At 38.4% G+C, this 24,814-nt stretch overlaps 1 protein-coding gene across 11 annotated transcripts in view; it reads left to right on the forward strand.

The window, feature by feature from the left end:
- LOC124777700 (probable low-specificity L-threonine aldolase 2) overlaps nucleotides 1-24,814 on the forward strand; it is a 264,995-nt gene that overhangs the window by 190,620 nt on the left and 49,561 nt on the right. For all 11 annotated transcript variants that reach the window (XM_047253193.1, XM_047253192.1, XM_047253190.1 and 8 more), the window contains one exon: nucleotides 8,498-8,691. In XM_047253193.1, the coding sequence (XP_047109149.1) occupies nucleotides 8,498-8,691 (194 nt within the window). The remainder of the gene's footprint in view (nucleotides 1-8,497; nucleotides 8,692-24,814) is intronic.

A 24,814-nucleotide genomic window follows, 5' to 3' on the forward strand; every position in this document is an offset into this window, starting at 1 on the left:
TGCTTTTTGCAGTATTGGTAAGTATTGACAATACAGATAAAGCTGAATTAATATTTATTGTGATTTCATAAGGCATGCCTGCTAATAGTACCTTTTTTTTTCTTCCAGTTTCACAGTAATGTTGAATCCAATTAAAATTCTCAATTTAGCAATGATGAAATGTGAAGAATGTGGTTTCCAGCCAAAATCCCCTACTTCTCTTGAGGAAGTACATATGTGTCATTTGTTAGTTGATTTCTGTGACATACATTTGAATTATATTGACATTTCATTTGAAATTGTGGATATGCTGGAAGAAATAGGAAATAATGGTGACAATTCCATGAATTGTGGTTCAGATGATGTCAGTTGTGCCAGTAACAGTTCTGAAGAAGAATACCTTCCAAGCCTCAAAGAGTCACATGCTGCAGCAGCTTTCAGTAACAAAGAAAAGGCAGCAAAATATTAGTTAAATGAAGAAGGGGAAAAAAAATGCTTGAAGTTATGCAGTGTGCAAAGGCATTTTTGTTTCATAAAATTAGAGCGTGAACTGTACAAATGGAAGAATGAAATAGATGAAGTAAGAAATATGTGCCAAATGGAAAGTAAATTAGGACCAAAAATAAAAAAATGTACTGTTTAGTTGCAAAAAGCTGGAAAAATGGCAAAGAATAATTTTCAACATTTAATTCGAAATGTATTCCTACTAGCTGCAGAAACTAATTCATTGCTTTTGTTGGATTCATGGTCCAAACATAACACCACCTCTGTTTTTGTGGAGGATGACAGAAAATTTGTAGATGTAATGTGGAATCCACCTGGAACTCCTAGCATGATTCAACCTCTATAATGAGTTTTTTGGACAGTGGAAAGCATTTTTCAGGAAATTATCAGACAACATAATTTCTGATACCTCTCTCTCTCATTTCAGGTTTATCAGCAGAAAAGTATTCATAAGCTCCATTCATTTGTGTATTACCAGTTTTCTTTGCCATGCTTTATGAATTTGATCAAGTATGCCTGGTATGCAGTGCAGTATGCAGAATAACAGCTGGGACCATTTCTGACTCCATCCCAGTTCTATCTAAATAAAACTAGTGGTTACTGTGAAGCACCTGACTGCATCAGTTTCTCTTTTGTCCAACGTGCCTGGTGCAAGAAAAATGTTTGTTTTGGTCACTGAATAGACAATTTGCATTTTTGTGATGACTACAGAGATTAAACAAAGAACTGTTTCACTTATACTCAAATGTACAACATTCAAACTTTACTATAAGGAAAGGACCTACAGGAATTGTTATAACATGTAGTACCACAAGATACATTTCATTTCAACAAATTACAGGTCCTCATTGATGGAAGTCATCTGTGACATCAAACACTGCCATGATTTTATTTTCTCTGCTTGCCACTTTTATCAGAATTACATGTGCAAGAATTAAACTTTCGATGTGAAATTATTCAAAAAATTTTTTGTAAAGTTTAAGCCAGGTTTTCACCAGAGCAAACAAGCTAACAAGTGTGAGCAAACGTGAATTTTGTCTGGTGTACCTGGGAGGCCTCTTGCAGCTCTTTCAACTGGACTCCACTGCAGCTGCTTACATGTCCCTTACCTTCCCCAGTTACCTATTTGGAAAATGGAGAACTGCAGTTTAATGTGGAATCCAAACCATTTGTCTTTCATGGCCACTCCAGCATCTGTAAGAAGTGGATGTTCATTTAAAAATCATAGTGAAAAAGTTGTGGTCTGAATGACATTTGATCCCGTGCTCTCTGGATCACAAAGTGCATGCTTTGCCACTAGAATATTTTTGTTTTAGGCGTAAAAAGGAAACGACCATTAGACCATACACACGTAATGGAAATGCTAGCTGTGTCCCCTCTTGAGATGATGCTCAATGTTGGTAATTAGTGTTCGGTTTATAAATTTCCCCTAATGGTAATGAGAAACCAGGGAAAAATGGCAGCTGACATACAAGGAAAAGTTTGGACCAGTGCAAAGAAGAGATGGAGATGCAATTACGTGTAAAGTGCGTGAACTCCACGTATGTTATGCTTCCATAAAAATTGAGACACTTAAATTCTTCCTTCCTTGCCCCATTTTGCATACTCCATCTAGAACAGTGCACTTGCCATGCAAAACAATCCTCACTGAATAGCAAAGTTTCACATTGTGGCTCTAACACGATAGAGTTGCATCATGTATGCCAAATATTAGCTGCAAAAACTAAAAACTGGTAACAAAGCATTCATAGGCAATGTTTGCTACGTTGTGTTCTCTTCCGTTCCCTCTAGAATTAACAATTCTACCCATATACAAGCAAATAGTAGTGAATTTTCTGCAACTGCTCATTTGCACATGTTTGTTTCCATTTGCTCCCTTGTAAACCAAGCTTTAAGTGCTTAAAATTGGTGTCTGTGAACTCTGGATAATTCTGCTACATGGCACTGTGTGAGTGATTCGCTGAGTCATGCGCCAGGTGGGCAGGGCTGTACAGACCGCTGTTATAAGCTGTTCTTTGCATGGAAAAAATGTGTAACTTCAACATTTTTTACAAAATACTTACAGTGGCTCTTAGCAGCTAAAATGTTGGCAGTACATTTCTTTCATTGTCTTCTTCTTGTGTAAAAAATTTCAGGTTAGGTTTTGACATATCCCATTGGACCATTCCCTTGTTAGTAGAAGACATAGTTCTAGAATAAATCTGTTCCATAGTTATAGTTTGACATGGACAATTGCAATGACACTGACTGCAAAATTAAATCTTTTTTTTAATTTATGCAGTACAGTTTAAAGAACTTTAGAGAGTAAAGCCAGAGTTGAGTCTGTTACAAAATTTTATAGAACCACAGCAATCTCTACAATTGTTTGTGGAACAGAGTGTTGGGTCCTGACAGGAAAACAAAAACAAAGAATCCAGGCACCAAAAATGAATTATCCATCGTTAGCTGTAAGATACACATGAGCTGACTGCGTTAAAAATAAAGGTATGGGGCTAGATTAGGTCTAAAGGGTATACTGGAAGAAATTGAAAAATGAATGGATACCAAGAAATTGAAAAATGAATGGATATCAATAAATCACGTTGAAAGAATGGCCTATAATAGATATTCAAAAATAATGTGCAGTTACAACTGCACAGGAAATCATAGTAGCTCAAATAATGTAGCCCAATAATACAGCTCAAATAATAAATTAATGTTTTGAAGAGGGCTGTTTCCCAGAGGTACTGAAATATTCTGAAGTCAAACCACTCTTCAAGAAGGGATTACGAGAGATCATGGGAAATTATCATCCTATCTCAGTTCTCCCAGCAATATCTACAATATTTGAAAAACATGCTGTTGCCCAAATCAATAACTTCTCTGCAAAATATTCTCTTATTCTAAACAATCAATTTTGTTTTCAGCAGAGGAAAAACACCATAGATACAGTGAACAGTTTCATTGAGGAAATAAGTACATTGTTAGACAAGAGAAATAAGGTGGAAGGATTTTTCTGCAATCTCTCAAAGGCGTATGATTCTGTAAAGCATGCATTGCTTATTTACAAATTTGAGAAGTATGGCATTAGCGGCAGTGCCCTACAATGGCTTAAATCCTACTTACGAAATAGAAAGCAAAGAGTTGGCATCTCTTTAAATGGTGCATATTATTTTTCTGATTGGTAAAAAATATCTCAGGCTGTTCCAAAGGCTCCATATTAGGCCCACTCCTATTTATCTTCTATTTTAATGACTTACCATTAAATCCCCCCATGAACCATGGACCTTGCCGTTGGTGGGGAGGCTTGCGTGCCTCAGCGATACAGATAGCCGTACCGTAGGTGCAACCACAACGGAGGGGTATCTGTTGAGAGGCCAGACAAACGTGTGGTTCCTGAAGAGGGGCAGCAGCCTTATCAGTAGTTGCAAGGGCAACAGTCTGGATGATTGACTGATCTGGCCTGGTACTGCGAACGGCTGAAAGCAAGGGGAAACTACAGCTGTAATTTTTCCCGAGGGCATGCAGCTTTACTGTATGATTACATGATGATGGCGTCCTCTTGGGTAAAATATTCCGGAGGTAAAATAGTCCCCCATTCGGATCTCCGGGCGGGGACTACTCAAGAGGATGTCGTTATCAGGAGAAAGAAAACTGGCGTTCTACGGATCGGAGCGTGGAATGTCAGATCCCTTAATCGGGCAGGTAGGTTAGAAAATTTAAAAAGGGAAATGGATAGGTTGAAGTTAGATATAGTGGGAATTAGTGAAGTTCGGTGGCAGGAGGAACAAGACTTCTGGTCAGGTGACTACAGGGTTATAAACACAAAATGAAATAGGGGTAATGCAGGAGTAGGTTTAATAATGAATAGGAAAATAGGAATGCAGGTAAGCTACTACAAACAGCATAGTGAACGCATTATTGTGGCCAAGATAGATACGAAGCCCACGCCTACTACAGTAGTACAAGTTTATATGCCAACTAGCTCTGCAGATGACGAAGAAATTGAAGAAATGTATGATGAAATAAAAGAAATTATTCAGGTAGTGAAGGGAGACGAAAATTTAATAGTCATGGGTGACTGGAATTCGTCAGTAGGAAAAGGGAGAGAAGGAAACATAGTAGGTGAATATGGATTGGGGGACAGAAATGAAAGAGGAAGCCGCCTAGTCGAATTTTGCACAGAGCACAACATAATCATAACTAACACTTGGTTTAAGAATCATGAAAGAAGGTTGTATACATGGAAGAACCCTGGAGATACTAAAAGGTATCAGATAGATTATATAATGGTAAGACAGAGATTTAGGAACCAGGTTTTAAATTGTAAGACATTTCCAGGGGCAGATGTGGACTCTGACCACAATCTATTGGTTATGACCTGTAGATTAAAACTGAAGAAACTGCAAAAAGGTGGGAATTTAAGGAGATGGGACCTGGATAAACTAAAAGAACCAGAGGTTGTACAGAGATTCAGGGAGAGCATAAGGGAGCAATTGACAGGAATGGGGGAAATAAATACAGTAGAAGAAGAATGGGTAGCTTTGAGGGATGAAGTAGTAAAGGCAGCAGAGGATCAAGTAGGTAAAAAGACTAGGGCTAGTAGAAATCCTTGGGTAACAGAAGAAATATTGAATTTAATTGATGAAAGGAGAAAATATAAAAATGCAGTAAGTGAAACAGGCAAAAAGGAATACAAACGTCTCAAAAATGAGATCGACAGGAAGTGCAAAATGGCTAAGCAGGGATGGCTAGAGGACAAATGTAAGGATGTAGAGGCCTATCTCACTAGAGGTAAGATAGATACCGCCTACAGGAAAATTAAAGAGACCTTTGGAGATAAGAGAACGACTTGTATGAGTATCAAGAGCTCAGATGGAAACCCAGTTCTAAGCAAAGAAGGGAAAGCAGAAAGGTGGAAGGAGTATATAGAGGGTCTATACAAGGGCGATGTACTTGAGGACAATATTATGGAAATGGAAGAGGATGTAGATGAAGATGAAATGGGAGATATGATACTGCGTGAAGAGTTTGATAGAGCACTGAAAGACCTGAGTCGAAACAAGGCCCCCGGAGTAGACAATATTCCATTGGAACTACTGACGGCCGTGGGAGAGCCAGTCCTGACAAAACTCTACCATCTGGTGAGCAAGATGTATGAAACAGGTGAAATACCCTCAGACTTCAAGAAGAATATAATAATTCCAATCCCAAAGAAAGCAGGTGTTGACAGATGTGAAAATTACCGAACTATCAGCTTAATAAGTCACAGCTGCAAAATACTAACACGAATTCTTTACAGACGAATGGGAAAAACTAGTAGAAGCCAACCTCGGGGAAGATCAGTTTGGATTCCGTAGAAACACTGGAACACGTGAGGCAATACTGACCTTACGACTTATCTTAGAAGAAAGATTAAGGAAAGGCAAACCTACGTTTCTAGCATTTGTAGACTTAGAGAAAGCTTTTGACAATGTTGACTGGAATACTCTCTTTCAAATTCTAAAGGTGGCAGGGGTAAAATACAGGGAGCGAAAGGCTATTTACAATTTGTACAGAAACCAGATGGCAGTTATAAGAGTCGAGGGACATGAAAGGGAAGCAGTGGTTGGGAAGGGAGTAAGACAGGGTTGTAGCCTCTCCCCGATGTTGTTCAATCTGTATATTGAGCAAGCAGTAAAGGAAACAAAAGAAAAATTCGGAGTAGGTATTAAAATTCATGGAGAAGAAATAAAAACTTTGAGGTTCGCCGATGACATTGTAATTGTGTCAGAGACAGCAAAGGACTTGGAAGAGCAGTTGAATGGAATGGACAGTGTCTTGAAAGGAGGATATAAGATGAACATCAACAAAAGCAAAACAAGGATAATGGAATGTAGTCTAATCAAGTCGGGTGATGCTGAGGGAATTAGATTAGGAAATGAGGCACTTAAAGTAGTAAAGGAGTTTTGCTATTTGGGGAGCAAAATAACTGATGATGGTCGAAGTAGAGAGGATATAAAATGTAGGCTGGCAATGGCAAGGAAAGCGTTTCTGAAGAAGAGAAATTTGTTAACAGCCAGTATTGATTTAAGTGTCAGGAAGTCATTTCTGAAAGTATTCGTATGGAGTGTAGCCATGTATGGAAGTGAAACATGGACGATAAATAGTTTGGACAAGAAGAGAATAGAAGCTTTCGAAATGTGGTGCTACAGAAGAATGCTGAAGATTAGATGGGTAGATCACATAACTAATGAGGAAGTATTGAATAGGATTGGGGAGAAGAGAAGTTTGTGGCACAACTTGACCAGAAGAAGGGATCGGTTGGTAGGACATGTTCTGAGGCATCAAGGGATCACCAATTTAGTATTGGAGGGCAGCGTGGAGGGTAAAAATCGTAGAGGGAGACCAAGAGATGAATACACTAAGCAGATTCAGAAGGATGTAGGTTGCAGTAGGTACTGGGAGATGAAAAAGCTTGCACAGGATAGAGTAGCATGGAGAGCTGCATCAAACCAGTCTCAGGACTGAAGACCACAACAACAACAACAACAACCATTAAATATCAGCTCCCCATCAGTTCCATTCAGAGACGAGACTTCTGTCTTAGTTGAAGATCAGGATTCAGAAAAAATTTCAAAATCTGTGATCAGTACCCTCAGTATCTCAGAGACTTGGTTTCAGCTAAATGGTCAAAATGTGAGCAGATTAAGATTGTTCACAGCAACCAAGATATAGAAGAAGTTAACTTAGCCAAATTCTTACATTTAAATGTAGATAAAAATTTGAGCTGGCAGGCACACATTGAATATCTAGCAAACAAAATGAGCAGCTTTGCATTTGCAATGGACACATGAAAAGTATCATAAACACTGTTTTGAATCTATTATTAGGTATGGTATTGTTTTTTCGGGTAACTCGACAAGAATAGTGCAGATACTAAAAAATAGAGAGAGAAAAATCATTCGAAATATGTGCACTGCAAATCATAAAGAACCATGTCATCCATTATTTAGAAAACTTAAAATATCAGCCCTGCCATCCCCATACATGTATGAGATTATTATATTTTGTTACACCAGAAATGAATTATTTGAGGGAAACCATTTTTTCTATCATATGATACTAGAAGCAAAGAAAATTTTATGCTCCCCACTCACTGCCTCAAACTGTATGCACAGGGATCTCAATACACTGGAATGAAAATTTGTAATAAATTAAAAGGGAATAAATTGATGCAGGTGAATTTAGGTCCACTTAAAAGAAAGCTATATGAGGTACTGCCACTGAAATGTTATTACTCAGTGGATGAATTCATGCAGGACAAACTGGAAATTTGAGCTGGATACAACATGTCACATATTCCAGGAAATATCCTTATAGTGTTATTATTTGTTGTAGTGCTATTATATATTAGTGTAAAACAATTGTATCTGTATTATACATTTTTGACATGTCTCCAGTATGCAAACCAAATGGATTGCAAATGAAGGTCATGAGATGAATAAAATGCAACATAATTTACACAATTCACAACAAGAAAGACGGAAATACTTATTTTCATAGCACTGAAAATGGAACAGCATTAACAAGATTAATCATTCATGTTGACTAATGTTAGAAATTTTTTCTATATTAGGTACTTAGAAATCTGGTTCAAATTATCCTTTCACTCCTATTATATTATTATTATTATTTTTAATTATATTGTAATATGAAACATTTTGTAACTGTAAAACCTGGTTTGCATTGAGAGAGGACCTGAAGATCATAATGTGATCAGGTTGAATAAACAAACAAACGTGGCCATGAAGTCAGATACAACCAGACAGAGCTCAGTATTCTCATAATCATTATGTGTTGCATTCACAGCACTGCATTTTAAATCACCACATTTACTTCCTGTTATCAGTGTCTATGCAATTATAGTTTGTCTGTGTTATGCATTTAGAGGTGTTATTTTTTTCATTTTCCAATAGAGTATCGTAACTTGTCACTTAACACAAAAAGTTATTGTGTTTCTGATAGTAATTCCTACCATTGTGTGTACATGCAGTTGTGGAAGCAGGCAGCCCAGCGTGACATACCTGTGCATGTGGATGGTGCTCGTTTGCTAAATGCAGCAACAAAGATGCGTGTGCACCCTGCTGTGCTGACCAGCGGCTGCCGCTCTGTGTCACTCTGTCTCAGCAAAGGTCTCGGTGCTCCAGTTGGTTCTCTACTGCTTGGTGATGCTACTTTTGTGAGCAGGTTAGAAGTCTTAATCATATGTGCACTGTAACCTAGAACTTCTCTTCGCATGGTGTTGAGAGCAGAGAAACTGGTGGAAGTCAGATGACTTTGAGCCAGTATTGAACTGTTTCTGATTATTGCCAAATTAAGCTTAGAAACAATACACAAAGTAACAACATAGCACTGCAGGAACCATTGTAAATGCAGACTGATATTAGTAGGTTACCATTCACTCCAGTGACTCACACATATAAATAGAGGGTTGCTATTCACAGTTATGTTTACAAAATTATGTTAAATGTAATTGATGGCTGTGATAGGATGCACTGCTCCACCCAGTTACTCAGTCACTTAAAACAGCAGTGGTGTTTACAGGCAAAAATTAGCATAGCCTACCAAGTTTGAAGAAATTTTCAATGGCTCATCCTGGCAAATTGCTCAGGAATGCTGGTAAGTGGATGTAAGTTCCAGTCGTAATTTTATGTTAAACAGTACTTCAAAATACTGTAGGCACATGTATTATTTTACATTTTTTTTGTTATTACTGTTGAATCACTTTGTATAGAAGAACAGTTGCATATTTTGAAGACAATCAATATAATTTTACCTTGTTGTTGTTGTGGTCTTCAGTCCTGAGACTGGTTTGATGCAGCTCTCCATGCTACTCTATCCTGTGCAAGCTTCTTCATCTCCCAGTACCTATTGCAGCCTACATCCTTCTGAATCTGTTTAGTGTATTCATCTCTTGGTCTCCCTCTACGATTTTTACCCTCTACGCTTCCCTCCAATACTAAATTGGTGATCCCTTGATGCCTCAGAACATGTCCTACCAACCGATCCGTTCTTCTAGTCAAGCTGTGCCAAAAACTTCTCTTCTCCCCAATCCTATTCAATACCTCCTCATTAGTTATATGACCTACCCATCTAATCTTCAGCATTCTTCTGTAGCACCACATTTCAAAAGATTCTATTCTCTTCTTGTCCAAACTAGTTATCGTTCATGTTTCACTTCCATACATGGCTACGCTCCATACAAATACTTTCAGATACGACTTCCCGACACTTAGATCTATAATTGATGTTAACAAACTTCTTTTCTTCAGAAATGCTTTCCTTGTCATTGCCAGTCTACATTTTATATCCTCTCTACTTCGACCATCATGAGTTATTTTGCTCCCCAAATAGAAAAACTCGTTTACTACTTTAAGTGTCTCATTTCCTAATGTAATTCCCTCAGCATCACCCGACTTAATTCGACTACCTTCCATTATCCTCGTTTTGCTTTTGTTGCTGTTCACCTTATATCCTCCTTTCAAGACACCATCCATTCCATTCAACTGCTCTTCTATGTCCTTCGCTGTCTCTGACTGAATTACAATGTCATCGTCGAACCTCAAAGTTTTTATTTCTTCTCCATGGATTTTAATACCTACTACAAATTTTTCTTTTGTTTCCTTCACTGCTTGCTCAATATACAGATTTAATAACATCGGGGATAGGCTACAACCCTGTCTCACTCCCTTTCCAACCACTGCTTCCCTTTCATGTCCCTCGACTCTTATAACTGCCATCTAGTTTCTGTACATATTGTAAATAGCCTTTTGCTCCCTGTATTTTACCTGTGCCACCTTCAGAATTTGAAAGAGAGTTTACCAGTCAACATTGTCAAAAGTTTTCTCTAAGTCTACAAATACTAGAAACGTAGGTTTGCCTTTCCTTTATCTAGCTTCTAAGATAAGTCGTAGGGTCAGTATTGCCTCACGTGTTCCAATATTTCTACAGAATCCAAACTGATCTTCCCCGAGGTCGGCTTCTACTAGTTTTTCCATTCATCTGTAAAGAATTCGTGTTAGTATTTTGCAGCTGTGACTTTTTAAAATGATAGTTCGGTAATTTTCACATCTGTCAACACCTGCTTTCTTTGGGATTGGAATTATTATATTCTTCTTGAAGTCTGAGGGTATTTCGCCTGTCTCATACATCTTGCTCACCAGATGGTTGAGTTTTGTCAGGACTGGGTCTCCCAAGGCCGTCAGTAGTTCTAATGGAATGTTGTCTACTCCCGGGGCCTTGTTTCGACTCAGGTCTTTCAGTGCTCTGTCAAACTCTTCACGCAGTATCATATCTCCCATTTCATCTTCATCTACATCCTCTTCCATTTCTTTAATATTGTCCTCAAGTATGTCGTCCTTGTACAGACCCTCTATATACTCCTTCCACCTTTCTGCTTTCCCTTCTTTGCTTAGAACTGGGTTTCCATCTGAGCTCTTGATATTCATACAAGTGGTTCTCTTTTCTCCAAAGGTCTCTTTAATTTTCCTGTAGGCAGTATCTATCTTACCCCTAGTGAGATAAGCCTCTACATCCTTACATTTGTCCTCTAGCCATCCCTGCTTAGCCTTTTTGCACTTCCTGTCGATCTCATTTCTGAGACGTTTGTATTCCTTTTTGCCTGCTTCATTTACTGCATTTTTATATTTTCTTCTTTCATCAATTAAATTCAATATTTCTTCTGTTACCCAGGGATTTCTACTAGCCTTCATCTTTTTACCTATTTGATTCTTTGCTGCCTTCACTACTTCATCTCTCAAAGCTACCCGTTCTTCTTCTACTGTATTTCTTTCCCCCATTCCTGTCAATTGTTCCCGTATGCTCTCCCTGAAACTCTGTACAACCTCTGGTTTAGTCAGTGTATCCAGGTCCCATCTCCTTAAATTCCCACCTTTTTGCATTTTCTTCAGTTTTAATCTACAGTTCATTACCAATAGATTGTGGTCAGAGTCTACATCTGCAACTGGAAATGTCTAACAATTTAAAACCTGGTTCCTAAATCTCTGTCTTACCATTATATAATCTGACTGAAACCTCTTAGTACCTCCAGGGTTCTTCCACTTATACAGCCTTCTTTTATGATTCTTGAACCAAGTGTTAGCTATGATTAAGTTGTGCTCTGTGCAAAATTCTACCAAGCAGCATCCCCTTTCATTTCTTAGCCCCAATCCATATTCACCTACTACGTTTCCTTCTCTCCCTTTTCCTATTGTTGAATTCCATTCACCCATGACTATTAAATTTTCGTCTCCCTTTACTACCTGAATAATTTCTTTTATCTCATCATACATTTCTTCAGGTTCTTCATCATCTGCAGAGCTGGTTGGCATATAAACTTGTACTACTGTAGTAGGCGTGGGCTTCGTGTCTATCTTGGCCACAATAATGCGTTCACTATGCTGTTTGTAGTAGTTTTCCCGCACTCCTATTTTTTATTCATTATTAAACCAACTCCTGCATTACCCCTATTTGATTTTGTATTTATAACCCTGTATTCACCTGACCAAAAGTCTTGTTCCTCCTGCCAGTGGACTTCACTAATCCCTACTATATCTAACTTTAACCTATCCATTTCCCTTTTTAAATTTCTAGTCTACCCGCTCGATTAAGGGATCTGACATTCCACGCTCCGATCTGCAGAACACCAGTTTTCTTTCTCCTGATAATGGCGTGCTCTTGAGTAGTCCCCGCCTGGAGATCCGAATGGGGGACTATTTTACCTCCGGAATATTTTACCCAAGATGACGCCAGCATCAATTAACCATACAGTAAAGCTGCATGCCGTCGGGAAAAATTACAGCTGTAGTTTCCCCTTGCTTTCAGCCTTTCGCAGTATCAGCACAGCAAGGCCATTTTGGTTAGTGTTACAAGGCCAGATCAGTCAATCATCCAGACTGTTGCCCCTGCAACTACTGAAAAGGCTGCTGCCCCTCTTCAGGAACCACACGTTTGTCTTGCCTCTCAACAGATACCCCTCCGTTGTGGTTGCACCTACGGTACGGCTATCTGTATCGCTGAGGCACGCAAGCCTCCCCATCAGCGGCAAGGTCCATGGTTCTTGGGGGGGGGGGGGGGGGGGGGGGTATTTTACCTTATTTCTAGATATTCAGTGTAGAATGTGGTCCATCTTCCTAAGGGATAACTTTTCTTCTAGCTCATTTAGTTATTATATACAGCAAGTAACAGTGTTAGTTGTTAAGCTACATGTCAAGTGATAATGTAGGACTCAATATTTGCAGATTTAGGTAAATACTTTCACTGAAAAATATCATTGTAATCGAAAGATCCAAGTTAACATAGTTCGGTGGAGACTCTGGGTATCTCTGGCATAGACATTGCCATGCCTCCTGCATGGCTAAGAAAAAACTTTTGCCTTCATAAGCAGAAACCTGAATACAAACGGTACATTCTTCTTCATATAGTCCATTTTGTCAGACTGCCAATAGATACAGAAATTACAGTGTGTAATAAGCACAGCAAGCATGCAGTAGGGTTTTTGGAAAATCTGGCCACGATGTGAGGAAATGGCTAAGGGAAGTGACTATGCCACTGAGTACAACAGGTGGGATGACATGATGTATTTTGCTCACGTACTTTTACTTGGATGGTATGGCCCAGTAGTGGTTTGAAAATGATGAGGAAACTTCAAGAGCTGGGAAAATTACAGCTGGAAATTAAGAAAATATTTGGGGACACCAGTAACAGGTCAGCATTGTTAAAGAACAACTGAAGATCAAAACCAAAAACCAGTGGTAGATGACATATCAAATGCACAGATTGTGTTGACTCTGTGTCACATGAATAAAGAGTATGACATAGAACATCCATATACAGGGTGTCCATAATTAAAGTTCCAGTTTCAAAATGCTGTACAAAGAGAATCAGCAGTCAGAACGATGTCAAATTTAAACAGCATGTTATTGACACAGGAGAAAACATAACTGAATAACAATAAAAGTAATTAATGAAAATTTTGTTAAAGTTTTGCACAGTGAACAGTTTCATTTCATAGCTTCACTGACACTTAAATATCTCAGTATTACCAGACATATATTGTTTAGTGTTCTTTGCTGCAATGTAAATTCATTGTTGTCTTTTTTTTATCTACAAAAAACTTGTGTCATTCTTAAATAACCAAACAGGTTATGGGGCTAGGTGTGCTACTAAGTAATTATTTAAAGGAACTGAAGAAACACAAGTTGTAAGTTTCATATGCAAATGAAGTGTAAATTTTGAAATTTGTGTATTGTGACTTTCGCACGTTGGTTTGACTCTGGATTGAACAAGAGTAATAAGCACTGGTCTAGTAGAAGGGCAGTCAAATTGGAATACATGGAAATACAAAGTAAATCTCTTTCTGCGTGGTATTCCTGATGCGCTTGACGTTATTGAAGGCAGGTTACTTAAACCTGTAGAACCTGTGGAAAATGGTACTGCTCAAGTAAAAGAGACATATAAGAATTCAGTACATAATTATCTTAATGATGACAGCAGTGCTATGAATATGACAGAGGAAACATTACAGAAAATAATGTGGCTTAATACATCTTGAGAAGTGTGGGCAGAATTGCATAAATAATTTGAAGGTGTTTCTGAAGATAAAGTTTATGACCTTTGTTTATGATTTTTTTGAATATGTGAAGCATTCTAGTGTTGATGCAGCAACTCATATAACAAAGCTGAAAAATGTGTGGAATGATTTGAAGCAAGAAATGGCCAAAGATGTTGAAAATAATTCAGATTTACCTGATTTATTTCTTGTGTGAAATTTTAGGCACACTACCAGATAAGTATTTTTCATTTAAATGAAGTTGAATGCTTATGTTAAAAAGTGTTAGGACTGATGACAACTTGATAACTCAACTTTGTGCATATGACAAAGCTTTGTCAAGTAAAGGAGGAGATTCTACGTCTCAAGAGGCTCTTATAAGTAACTAATTGAAACAATCTTCTAAACAACCACAGTGGAAGAGGAAAGTTGTCTGACATTACTGCAATAAGCCAGATCATGCAATCAAGAAATGTCAAAAGTGGATCACAGACAGTTGGCCATGAAAGCCTCAGAAAAGTGATGTTTCAGAAGCAGCTGAAACTTCCAATATAAATATTGCACTCTTTCTTGAAACGTCTCTTGTTGTGTCATTCAAGTGTGCTACTGGTAGCTTGTTTGTAGATAATGGTGAAACAAGTCATATCATCAATACTGACAATTTTTCTAGGCATTTGAAGCATTTTCTATGACACATAATTAAATCAGCAGATGGTGATACTGTTGAGTCTGTTAGCAAGGGCACGATAGAAATGGAAGCAGCAGCGAGTGGAAAGTGGCACAAAATCACTTCGAGTGATACCCTCTGTACCAAAAATTAAAAAGACTCAGTCTTTCAGTCTTAGCAGCACAAGACAAAAATCCGAGAGGTACATTTTTGTCCACAACAGAAAGGTGTTATTTTAAAATTGGTGAAGTCACAAAAATATTGGGCTATCGTGATTGTTATGGAGGGCTGTTTCAATTAATGATGAGAAGCATTCCTCTTGAAGTAAATGAAATCAGTTCAGAAAATTTATTACAGTTTTGCCATGAAAGATTTGACATCAAAACAAGCAACATGTCAAGATGTTAATCTCCAATATCTTAGGCATAAATGTGGGATTGTACTCTCAGCTCTCTGAAGGCTGTGTTTACGGCAGAGCACATTGACTTCCATTTGGCACCCGTAAGAGAGCTTCTGAACTGGGAGAGCTGATTCACACAGATGTCTAAAAGTCCAGTTTTGGGTATATCAAGCTGTTTACTTCATCAAGGAAAAAAGTCAGAAATTCCTAATAAACTAAGACAGTGTATAACTGAAAGAATGACTGCTGGGCATACAATTAAGAACATCTTAAGTGATAATACAGTAGAGTTCAACAGTAAACAGACAAGGGAGTGTTTACAGAAGGAGGGTATAATCTAATGTTTCATTATGCCATACACTCCACTGCAAAATGGATGCAGTGAAAGAGAAAATTGTACTCTTGTTGAAACAGCCAGGGCTATGATCTGTGCTATGGAAACATTCCTCTGTCATTTTGGGCTGGAATGATAAATCCTGCAGAATACATCCTGAATCAGATGGAATCTTCCAGTATTTTAGAGACATCTCCATATGAAATATGATGTCAGGAGAAGCCTGGCATGAAGCACCTATGTATAATAGGGTCTAAATGACATGTTCATGTTCCAAAACAATTAAGGGTGAAAAATGTATCAAAAATCTGTAAAAGGGATTCTGATTGCCTGTGACCATGATGATGGTTATCTGATCTGGTGTGAAGAAAATCATCAGTTAATGAAATCATGGGATGTTATGTTTGAAGAAAAAATTATGAAAAAGGAAAGTCCAGTAGTTGCTGTGGCTCTTGTCCTCTTTTATCAGAAGTCCCAAGAGTCATCAGACAAAATTAAAAGCAAATTGAAATTTAGTTTTCCAAGAGAGGTTGAGTTCAATAATTATGATGATTCACAGGATGAAACTGAAGTGAGATTAGAATAATCTGATGATGGAAGAATTAGCCCACAACTGCATGAACTTTTAATGCTAAAACATCCAAAAAGATTTCAAGGCTACATAACACAGTTAATGAACTTTGAGGAACCAGAATCTTATTGTGACACCATGATTTTGACAAGGTGACTGGAAAGCAGCAGTGGATCAAGAAATGATGGCACATCAAGAGAGCAGAACTTGGACTTTGGAAGATTTACCTCCTGGAAAGAGGGCAATTCCATGTAAGAGGATCTATAAACTGAAGACAAATGTACAAGATTTTATTTATACTGTATGTTGTTGATGGATTGATTGAAAAAACAGTGATAGTGAACTTAGAGAATTTATTGAAGACCTTGAAAGAGAATTCAAAATAAAATCAAAGCCAGCATCATATTTCTTAGTCTTGGAAACTGATAGAAAATAAGATGGAGTCAATTCAAGTCAGTCAGACTACTATACCAAGAAGATTGAGCACTTTGTCACGAATGATTGTAGAGCTGTAACAACTCCAATTATCAAGGATTACGGTATGGAAGAGAACCCTATCAACACTGAATACCCTTATAGACAAGCAGTTGGATCCTTGATGTACCTGATATGTGGGACAAGAGCCGACATAGCATACGCTGTTGGAGTAGTGTCTAGATGTCTTGAAAATCTAACAAATCTAATAAGGATAGAAAGAATTTTTCACTATTTTCGAGGCACATATTACTATGGACTTAAATGTTATAATGATGCCGATCATGGGGGTGATTTAGGGGTTGGACAATCTACCTCAGGTGTTCTCTGCCTGTTCTTCAGTGCATCTGTGGGTTGGATGAGTCAGTGACAACTTCAGTTGTGATCTCTACTACAGAAACTGAAGTTGTAGTGGTTAGTTAAACAGCATGAGAAATGGTCTGGATGAGGAGACTTTTAACAGAACTTAGCCAGCTAAAGACTTCAAACCTTGCCTATGAGTGGACAATGAAGCTGCTGTTTGATTCATACAGAATCATTAACTACACCAGTGGACAAACCACATTTGACTCAGACACTTATTTGTTTAAAAATTAGTTACATCTGTCAAAATTACCATAACAAGAGTAGATACAGAAAATCAGCTTATGGATTTATTAACAAAACCATTATTTGCTACTCAACTAAGACAGTTGTGCAAAAATATGTGAGTGTGTAAGATATTAAATAAGGGAGACTGTTAAAGTTTTGCATTGTGAACAGTTTTATTTAATGAATTCACTGGCATTTAAATATATCTGTCTTACCAGACATGGATTGCTTTGCATTCTTTGCCATGATGAAAATTTATTACAGTTGTTAAGCATAATTCTGCAGACTTCTACACAGGGTGACCTATTTATCTTGACCACCCTAAATAACTCTTTGTCCAGATGCAAATTACAAAATGTTTCAAGCAAATGTTCTTTATCCATCAGGGGGACATCAATCAGCATCATTGCCTGAGTTGTAGCTTTGATTTTTACAAAGATATGAACAGCGGTATGACTTTTTTAAATGGCACCCTGTATTTTTTATTAGGTAATTCATTTCCTCTCCTAAAGACCTATTCAAAAATGCATCACAGTGTATCATTCACTGAAACACAACATTATTAATTACATAACACAACATTGACTTTGAGCCCAGGATCACAAACTCATCGACTTGCTGGAGTTGTCAGAAAACAAATGAAAACCAATTAAGAATGTAACACAAAATTGACTTTGACTCTCTTGTACCATTGCCCATGAATAGAACATTCAAAGGTGCTCGAAGTGGTGACCCTGGCACTGATACAGTGGTGCACTCATTGAATGAAAGAATTATTTACTGCTTCCAGTGCTGCCTGCCAAAGAGAATTACAAGCAAGCATGATACATTCTTGCATGTCCTCTGCAGTTGGAATATTGTGAGAGACAATGTCTTTAATACATCCCCAAAGAAAAAAGTCCGGAGGATTTAAATCAAGAGGCCCAGCAGGCCAAGTAACTGTTCCTCCTTGACCAATCCATCTGGCAACATATCTTCGATTCAGAACACAACGTGCTTGCGAGGCATTATGTGCTGGACATCCATCGTGTTGGTACCACATAAGCATTCTGGTTCTTAACGGCACTTCATCAGGAAGAGGAGGAAAAGTTCGACTGAGGAAGTTGCCTTTTGGACTACCATTGATGAAATAAGGGCCAATAATTGTAGTACCAAACATCTCACACCAGACGTTAACTCCCCATTGACGCTGATGTTCCACCTGTCTAAGGCATCATGGGTTGTTGCTGGACCAATAACGCATGTTCCTTGTAAATACAAATTGGTCCTGTCATTTGTTTGAGAAGGAACATTTACCGGTAAATAGAACATTGGAGAAGAAGTTCTGGTTGGCGAGTATTTGCTGTTGTGCCCACTGACAGAACTGTACACAATTCTGGAAATTACTCGCATGCAATTCTTGATGTAGGTGTACATGGTAAGTATGGAATCAGTGATGTGTAAGAATACAATGCACACTGGTTTTAGGAATGCTAATCTTGTGTTCAAGCTATCATGTGCTCACATGTGGATTCATAGCAATGGAAGTGAGAACTGTAACTTTGGCAGCTTTGTCTGTGTGAGTGCTACAACAATTGCATTGTCGTGGGATGAAATCTCCTGTTTCCTAAAGCGTCGCAACAAGACGAGAAAACATCCATCGGGAAGGTGGATTCTTGTCAGGATATCACTCTTTGTACCGTTCCACTGCCTGCATAGTATTTTGCCTACCTTCAACATCAACAATAAAAGAAATGTTAATGTCGATGCAATTTGTCGGAAGGACAGCCCTTACTGTATGCCTACTCTACATGACAGTATTTAAAAGGACTAAACTACGATACTAAATGTACCCGTACATAAGGAAACAGTATCGCAATTACTGTTCTGCTAACATACATTCCCCATAGATGAGTATCATTTCTACCTTCTCTTTGTGTACATTATACTCGTACAACTCTTCAACTGATGATAGTTGACGGAATGACGGGTGTGCATTCTACTTATGTTTACATTTCTCCTCTGTCAAAATCAGCATGTGGTTGTGTTTCATTACCCCAAGTGTCTGCACGAAGCGCAGGGAGTGTCAACATCAATGTTGTGTTATGTAATTAATAATTTTGTGTTTCAGTGAATGGTACACTGTAATACATTTTTGAATAGGTCCTTAGGAGAGGAAATGAATTACGGAATAAAAAATACAGGGTGCCATTTAAGAAAGTCATACCATTGTTCATATCTTTGTAAAAAACAGAGTTACAACAAAGGCAATCATGCTGATTGATGTCTCCATGACGGCTAAAGAACATTTGCTTGAAACATTTTGTAATTTGCATCTGGACAAACAGTTATTCAGGGTGGTCAAGATAAATGGGACACTCTGTATACCAATATGTTATTTTCATCTATGGAAAACTGTGACACTCCTAAATAACTGGACAAATTTTATGAATAGATCGTGCTGTAAGCATCATAACATAAATGGGTTCAGCTACAAATGACAGAAAAATTTCAATACAATGATTATGGCTTGAGTTCTACTTTACAGCTTCTGTACTGTTTAGTGTACATGACTGCACAAGTTCAGCCATCAACAGTTGTGCCATTATTAGTTAGGTAAGCTCATCTACCAAGGCAAGGTCATACCCCATTGGATGAGCCTGAAATAACACAAAAAGCAAAATGACATCAGTTTCTAATTTGTTGAGACTAGTGCAAGACATGTTCAATATGCTGTCCACCATTTACTGCCACAAGTTGAAGTAGAGAAACAGCATGTTCTGCAACAGATCAGAGTGTCTCATGGGATCACGTTCAGAATGCATTAGACAATGAGTGCCTTCATTTCAGCTATATTTGCCATTGGAGCACTGAACGCAGTATCTTTCAGATAACCACACAGGCAGAAGACACATGGATTAAGATCAGGTGAGCTGGATGGCCAGGCTGTAGGCAAATGATGCGTGATAGTTCTAGCATTTCCGAACTGTCTCTGCAGCAGCTGCTTCACTGGCTGTGCGATACATGGAGGAGTACCATGTTGGATAATAATGATCCTTCCCACAAATTCATGCTGTTGAAGGGTTGGAATGACGTTGGTGTGCAAAAGGTTCTCATAGAGTTTCTCAGCTACAGTACAGGTAACAGGACCAGCAGATTTTCTGAATGGTGGGAATAATGGAACTCTACTGTCTTTATTTTCTACCAGTTTTGGTCATAGGGACCATCTTCTCAGGAAGAAGAAAATTTGTACATTAGATGGACATGCAGTTCAACTTTCTGTTACACATCCATCTGATGTATGGATTTTCTTCATCCTGTGAAGATCTACTATGACTAACACTGGTAGAAAATAAAAAACAAATTCGTATATCTGATGACAGACACACAGTTCTTCAGATTCCTGACAGCTGTATTGAGTCACCTCATTAAACTGTTAAATAATAGTATAACACAAAAATGATATTTTTATAAACACCTGTATATACTTAGTTGTGTATGTAACAATTTGTATCCTGCTCAAATTACCAGCTCATCTTGCATGATTTCATCAAGTGAGTAATACCATTTCTTTATCCATTTTACTGGTTGCTGCATTCATAGACATGGCTATGGATTGTATTTCTTAAAATAATATAATAGCAACTCTGCATTATTTCCTCATACATCTTTCTTTTCAGTGGACCTAAATACATCTGTATTAACTGTATTAACTTGTTGCCTTTTAATTTATTGTATATTCTCATTTCCATGTATTGAGGTGCCTGGGCATACAGTTTTAGATGGTGAGTGTGAAGCAGGAAGTTTTCTTTGTTTTTTTTTTTTTTTTTTTTTTTTTTTTTTTTTTTTTTTTTTTTTTTTTTTTTTCTCTGTCATATGTGTGAACTGATTTGTTTTCCTCAAATAATTCCTGTTTGGTATTTGGGGGGGGGATTCATAATTATATAGGGATGGGAGCGTTACTATTTGAAATTTTCTAAATAATGGGTGAAATTACTCTTTATGATGCCCAATGCATGTATTGTGATTTTCTTCTTTATCTTTAGTATCTGCACTATGATAGCCAAGGCCGGCCGGAGTGTCCGTGCGGTTCTAGGCGCTACGGTCTGGAGCCGAGCGACCGCTCCGGTCGCAGGTTCGAATCCTGCCTCGGGCATGGATGTGTGTGATGTCCTTAGGGTAGTTAGGTTCTAGGCAACTGATGACCTCAGAAGTTAACTCGCATAGTGCTCAGAGCCATTTGAACCATTTGATAGCCAAGGCTCGCCAAAACTTTTCATGTGTCCATGTTGACTGCAGCTGCTAATATTTGCACTGTAAGTGCAAAGCTACTCAATTTGCTAGCTAGGTACCCAATGCATGACAGCCAGCTCAAATTTTTACCGAAATTTAATCCTAAGAATTTGACTGAGTCGATTTCTTCTATGTCTTGGTTGTTGTGAACAATCTTAATTTGCTCACATTTTGACTGTATGTCTTTTATATTGTGCCATGTGAGTCTGAAATATGTTTAGACTCAACACATTTAGCAGAAACCAAGTTTCTAAAGCACTGAAAATACTGAAAAATAATTTTGGAATTTTTTCTGCATGCTGATTTTCAACTAACACAGAAAAACCATCTGCAAACAGAACTGCAGGGGAACTGATATTTAATGGTAAATCACTCACACAGAATAGAAATAGGATTGGGCCCGGTATGGAACCTTGTGGGATATGTTGAGTTAATATTTTCCAGTCACAATAATAATTTGCACCGTTGAAAATAAAGCTAAAACTTTTCTTTCCATTCCATAAGTAAGATGTAATCCAAAGTAGAGCACTGCCATACTTGTAAAGTTTCTAAATACGCAAGGTGTGCTTTATAGAATCAAAAGTGTTTGTGAAGTTGCGGCATATTCCTTCCACCTTATTCCTCTAGTCTAATGACAAGTTTATTTGCTCAAAAATACTGTTCATTGCATCTATTGTATTTTTCCCTTGAAATCCAAGAGCTTAAAGTTGGAAGACAGGGTAATATGCAAGACAGAGATTACTGCTAAAACATCATGCATGGGTTAATGAGAGTGAAAAGCTAAGTGCATTGTATGTAACAAAGGTGGGAGAGGGATGGCAAAAAATATACATGTCAGAAAATGAAAGATGTAGAAAACTGAAACAAAGTGAAGAAAGGAGTAGTTACTGTGAAGAAATGCTGAGATGGAAGAAATTAACATAAATTAAGGCAGATGGGTGGCAAGAACCAAGGACATGTTGCATTTCCCACCTGTGGAGTGCTGAGAAACTGGTGTCAGGGAAAGAACGTAGATGTCCTTGTGATGAAACAGGCACCAAGCTCATGGCTGACGTGTTGCAGAGCATGCTCTGCAACAGGATATTGTGTGTTGCCAGTATATAGCCTCTGTTTATGTATGTTCACCCTAACTGACTACTAGGTGGTAGTCATACTGATGTAAACGGCTGAACAGTGTTTACAATGCAGCTGGTATATGAAATGTATCATTTCACAGGTGTCTCTCCCTTTCATAGTATATGTTTTGTTACAGGGCTGGTATAGGTGGCAGTACGAGGGTGCGTAGGGCAAGTCTTGCAGCAGGGATGGTCACAGGGGTAGAGTGCAAAGCTAAGTGCATTGTAGGAGATAGAGGTGGGAGGGGAGAATAGGCAGGTCAGAAAATTAAACGTGTAGAAAAATAAAAGGCAGTGGAGAATGGAATAGTTACTCTGAATAAATGCTCAGACTGAAGAAATTAACGTAAATTAAGGCACAGTAGAGGGCAAGAATGAAGGACACGTCGTGACACTAGTTCCTGCCTGTGAAGTTTTGACAGACTGGTGTATGGGGGAAGAATCCAGATGGCATGTGTGCTAAAACAGACACTGAGGTCATGACTGTCACGTTGTAGAGCACTGTATGTTGCGAGTATACACCATCTGCCCATGCCCATTCATACCAATGTAGAAGGCTGAACACTGTTTACATAACAGCTGGTGGATGGCATGTGTCATTTCATAGGTGGCCCTTCCTTTGACAGTATACATTTTGCCAGATACAGGGCTGATATAGGTAGTAGTACGAGTGTGCATATGCCAAGTCTTACAGCAGGGATGGTCACAGGGGCAGGAGCCATCAGGTAGGGAAAAGGGTGCAAAAGGAGCAAAGGTTCTGACAAGATATTGCAGAGACTGACTGGGAGGGTGACAAGAAGCTATTCAACATGTAGTCGGCAAATTGTCAGACAGTATGCATCTCATTCCAGAGCACAATTTTCGGTAGTCATAGCCTCGTCAAAGTAGTGATTAATACATTCAAGACCACAATAATAGTGAGTGACAAGAGGGGCACTCCTAAGTTGTTTTTTTATTGAGATCAGTGGGATGATTTCTGAGTGGCGATGCAGTAACATCAAGATGAACCTATGGCAGCATTAATAATCAGCACCCCGGTTTACACAAGATATGTACAATTCATTTGGTGGAGGATTTCTGTAATATGGTGTGGTATTCTGTTTTCTCATGTTAAGCAACAACATCCCAAACTTCACCACACAAAATCATTTTTGCCACATTATATTACATAATCCATGGAAAACTGTTAATGAAGCTCCAAGCATATGGAACAGATATATAGGTCGCACAATGACTTATTAAGTAATAGAACCCAATATACAGGGTGAACATTAATAATACTGACAAAACACAAGGACGGATTCCTCACTGAAAATGGAGGAAAAAAGATCCTATGAACGTATGTCTGGAAATGCATCATTGCCACGGTAGGTGGTGCTGATGAATGACAGTGCCTGCAACCATGTTCCTCATGTTCCTTGTGTGTTGCAGGCTGTGTGATTGATGCAGTGTACTGTAAGCAGCAGAATGGCCAGCATTCATATGGGGGCAAACCTGGTGTGGTGTTTGTGTACGGCCAAGCAGATGGAAATGGTTGAGAGGCAGTAGGGCTATACCAAAACAAGTAACCCTACAGATACTGACCATATCACACAACATTTCAAGCCCTTTTTGGGCATTTGTGTGATTATGGATCCTTTCAGACAGACAAATGTGGAGGGAGGTGGTGGACTGTGTGTACACTAGATTTTGTGGGACAGTGTTCTACAGGATACTGAGACGAACTCTAGCACAAGTTCCAGACAAGTGACCCATGAACATGGTGTACAATTATGTGTATCCTGCGCCCCCTTCACTTGCAATCCCATGAAGGTTGCTTTGAACATCTGTTGTGATGTGGATTTGATGGCTCTCTGTACTGTTTTCCAGGACAATTTGTTGTCGTTGCAGGCATACTGTCCATTTCCAGATATGTGTTCATAGGACCCTTTTTCCTCCATTTCCAGTCAGGAATCTGTCCCTGCAGTTTGCCAGTTTTATTACTGTTCACCCTGTATTGTCCTGGATGGTGGTTGCTTGTTAGGGACAAGGGTATCATCAGGAGTACCCCAGGAAAAAAATTATATGTCAGATAGGGAGAGAAGAAGTTTGCAACTGTTTGCTGATAATGCTGTAGCTTAGGGGAAAGTTTTGTCATAGAGTGGCTATAGCAGAATACAGGATGACAGACAGAATATCAATTTGATCTGATGGATGGCAGTTTGTTCTAAATGTAGAAAAACGGTGGTTAATTCAGTGTAATGATGGAAGTTTGCTCTAAAGATAGAAAAATCTAAGTTATTGCAGATGAATAGGAAAAATAATCATGTAATGTTCAGATATGATATTAATAGTGTG

The sequence above is a fragment of the Schistocerca piceifrons genome, chromosome 2 (genome assembly GCF_021461385.2).
Source record: "Schistocerca piceifrons isolate TAMUIC-IGC-003096 chromosome 2, iqSchPice1.1, whole genome shotgun sequence".
NCBI lineage: Eukaryota > Metazoa > Arthropoda > Insecta > Orthoptera > Acrididae > Schistocerca > Schistocerca piceifrons.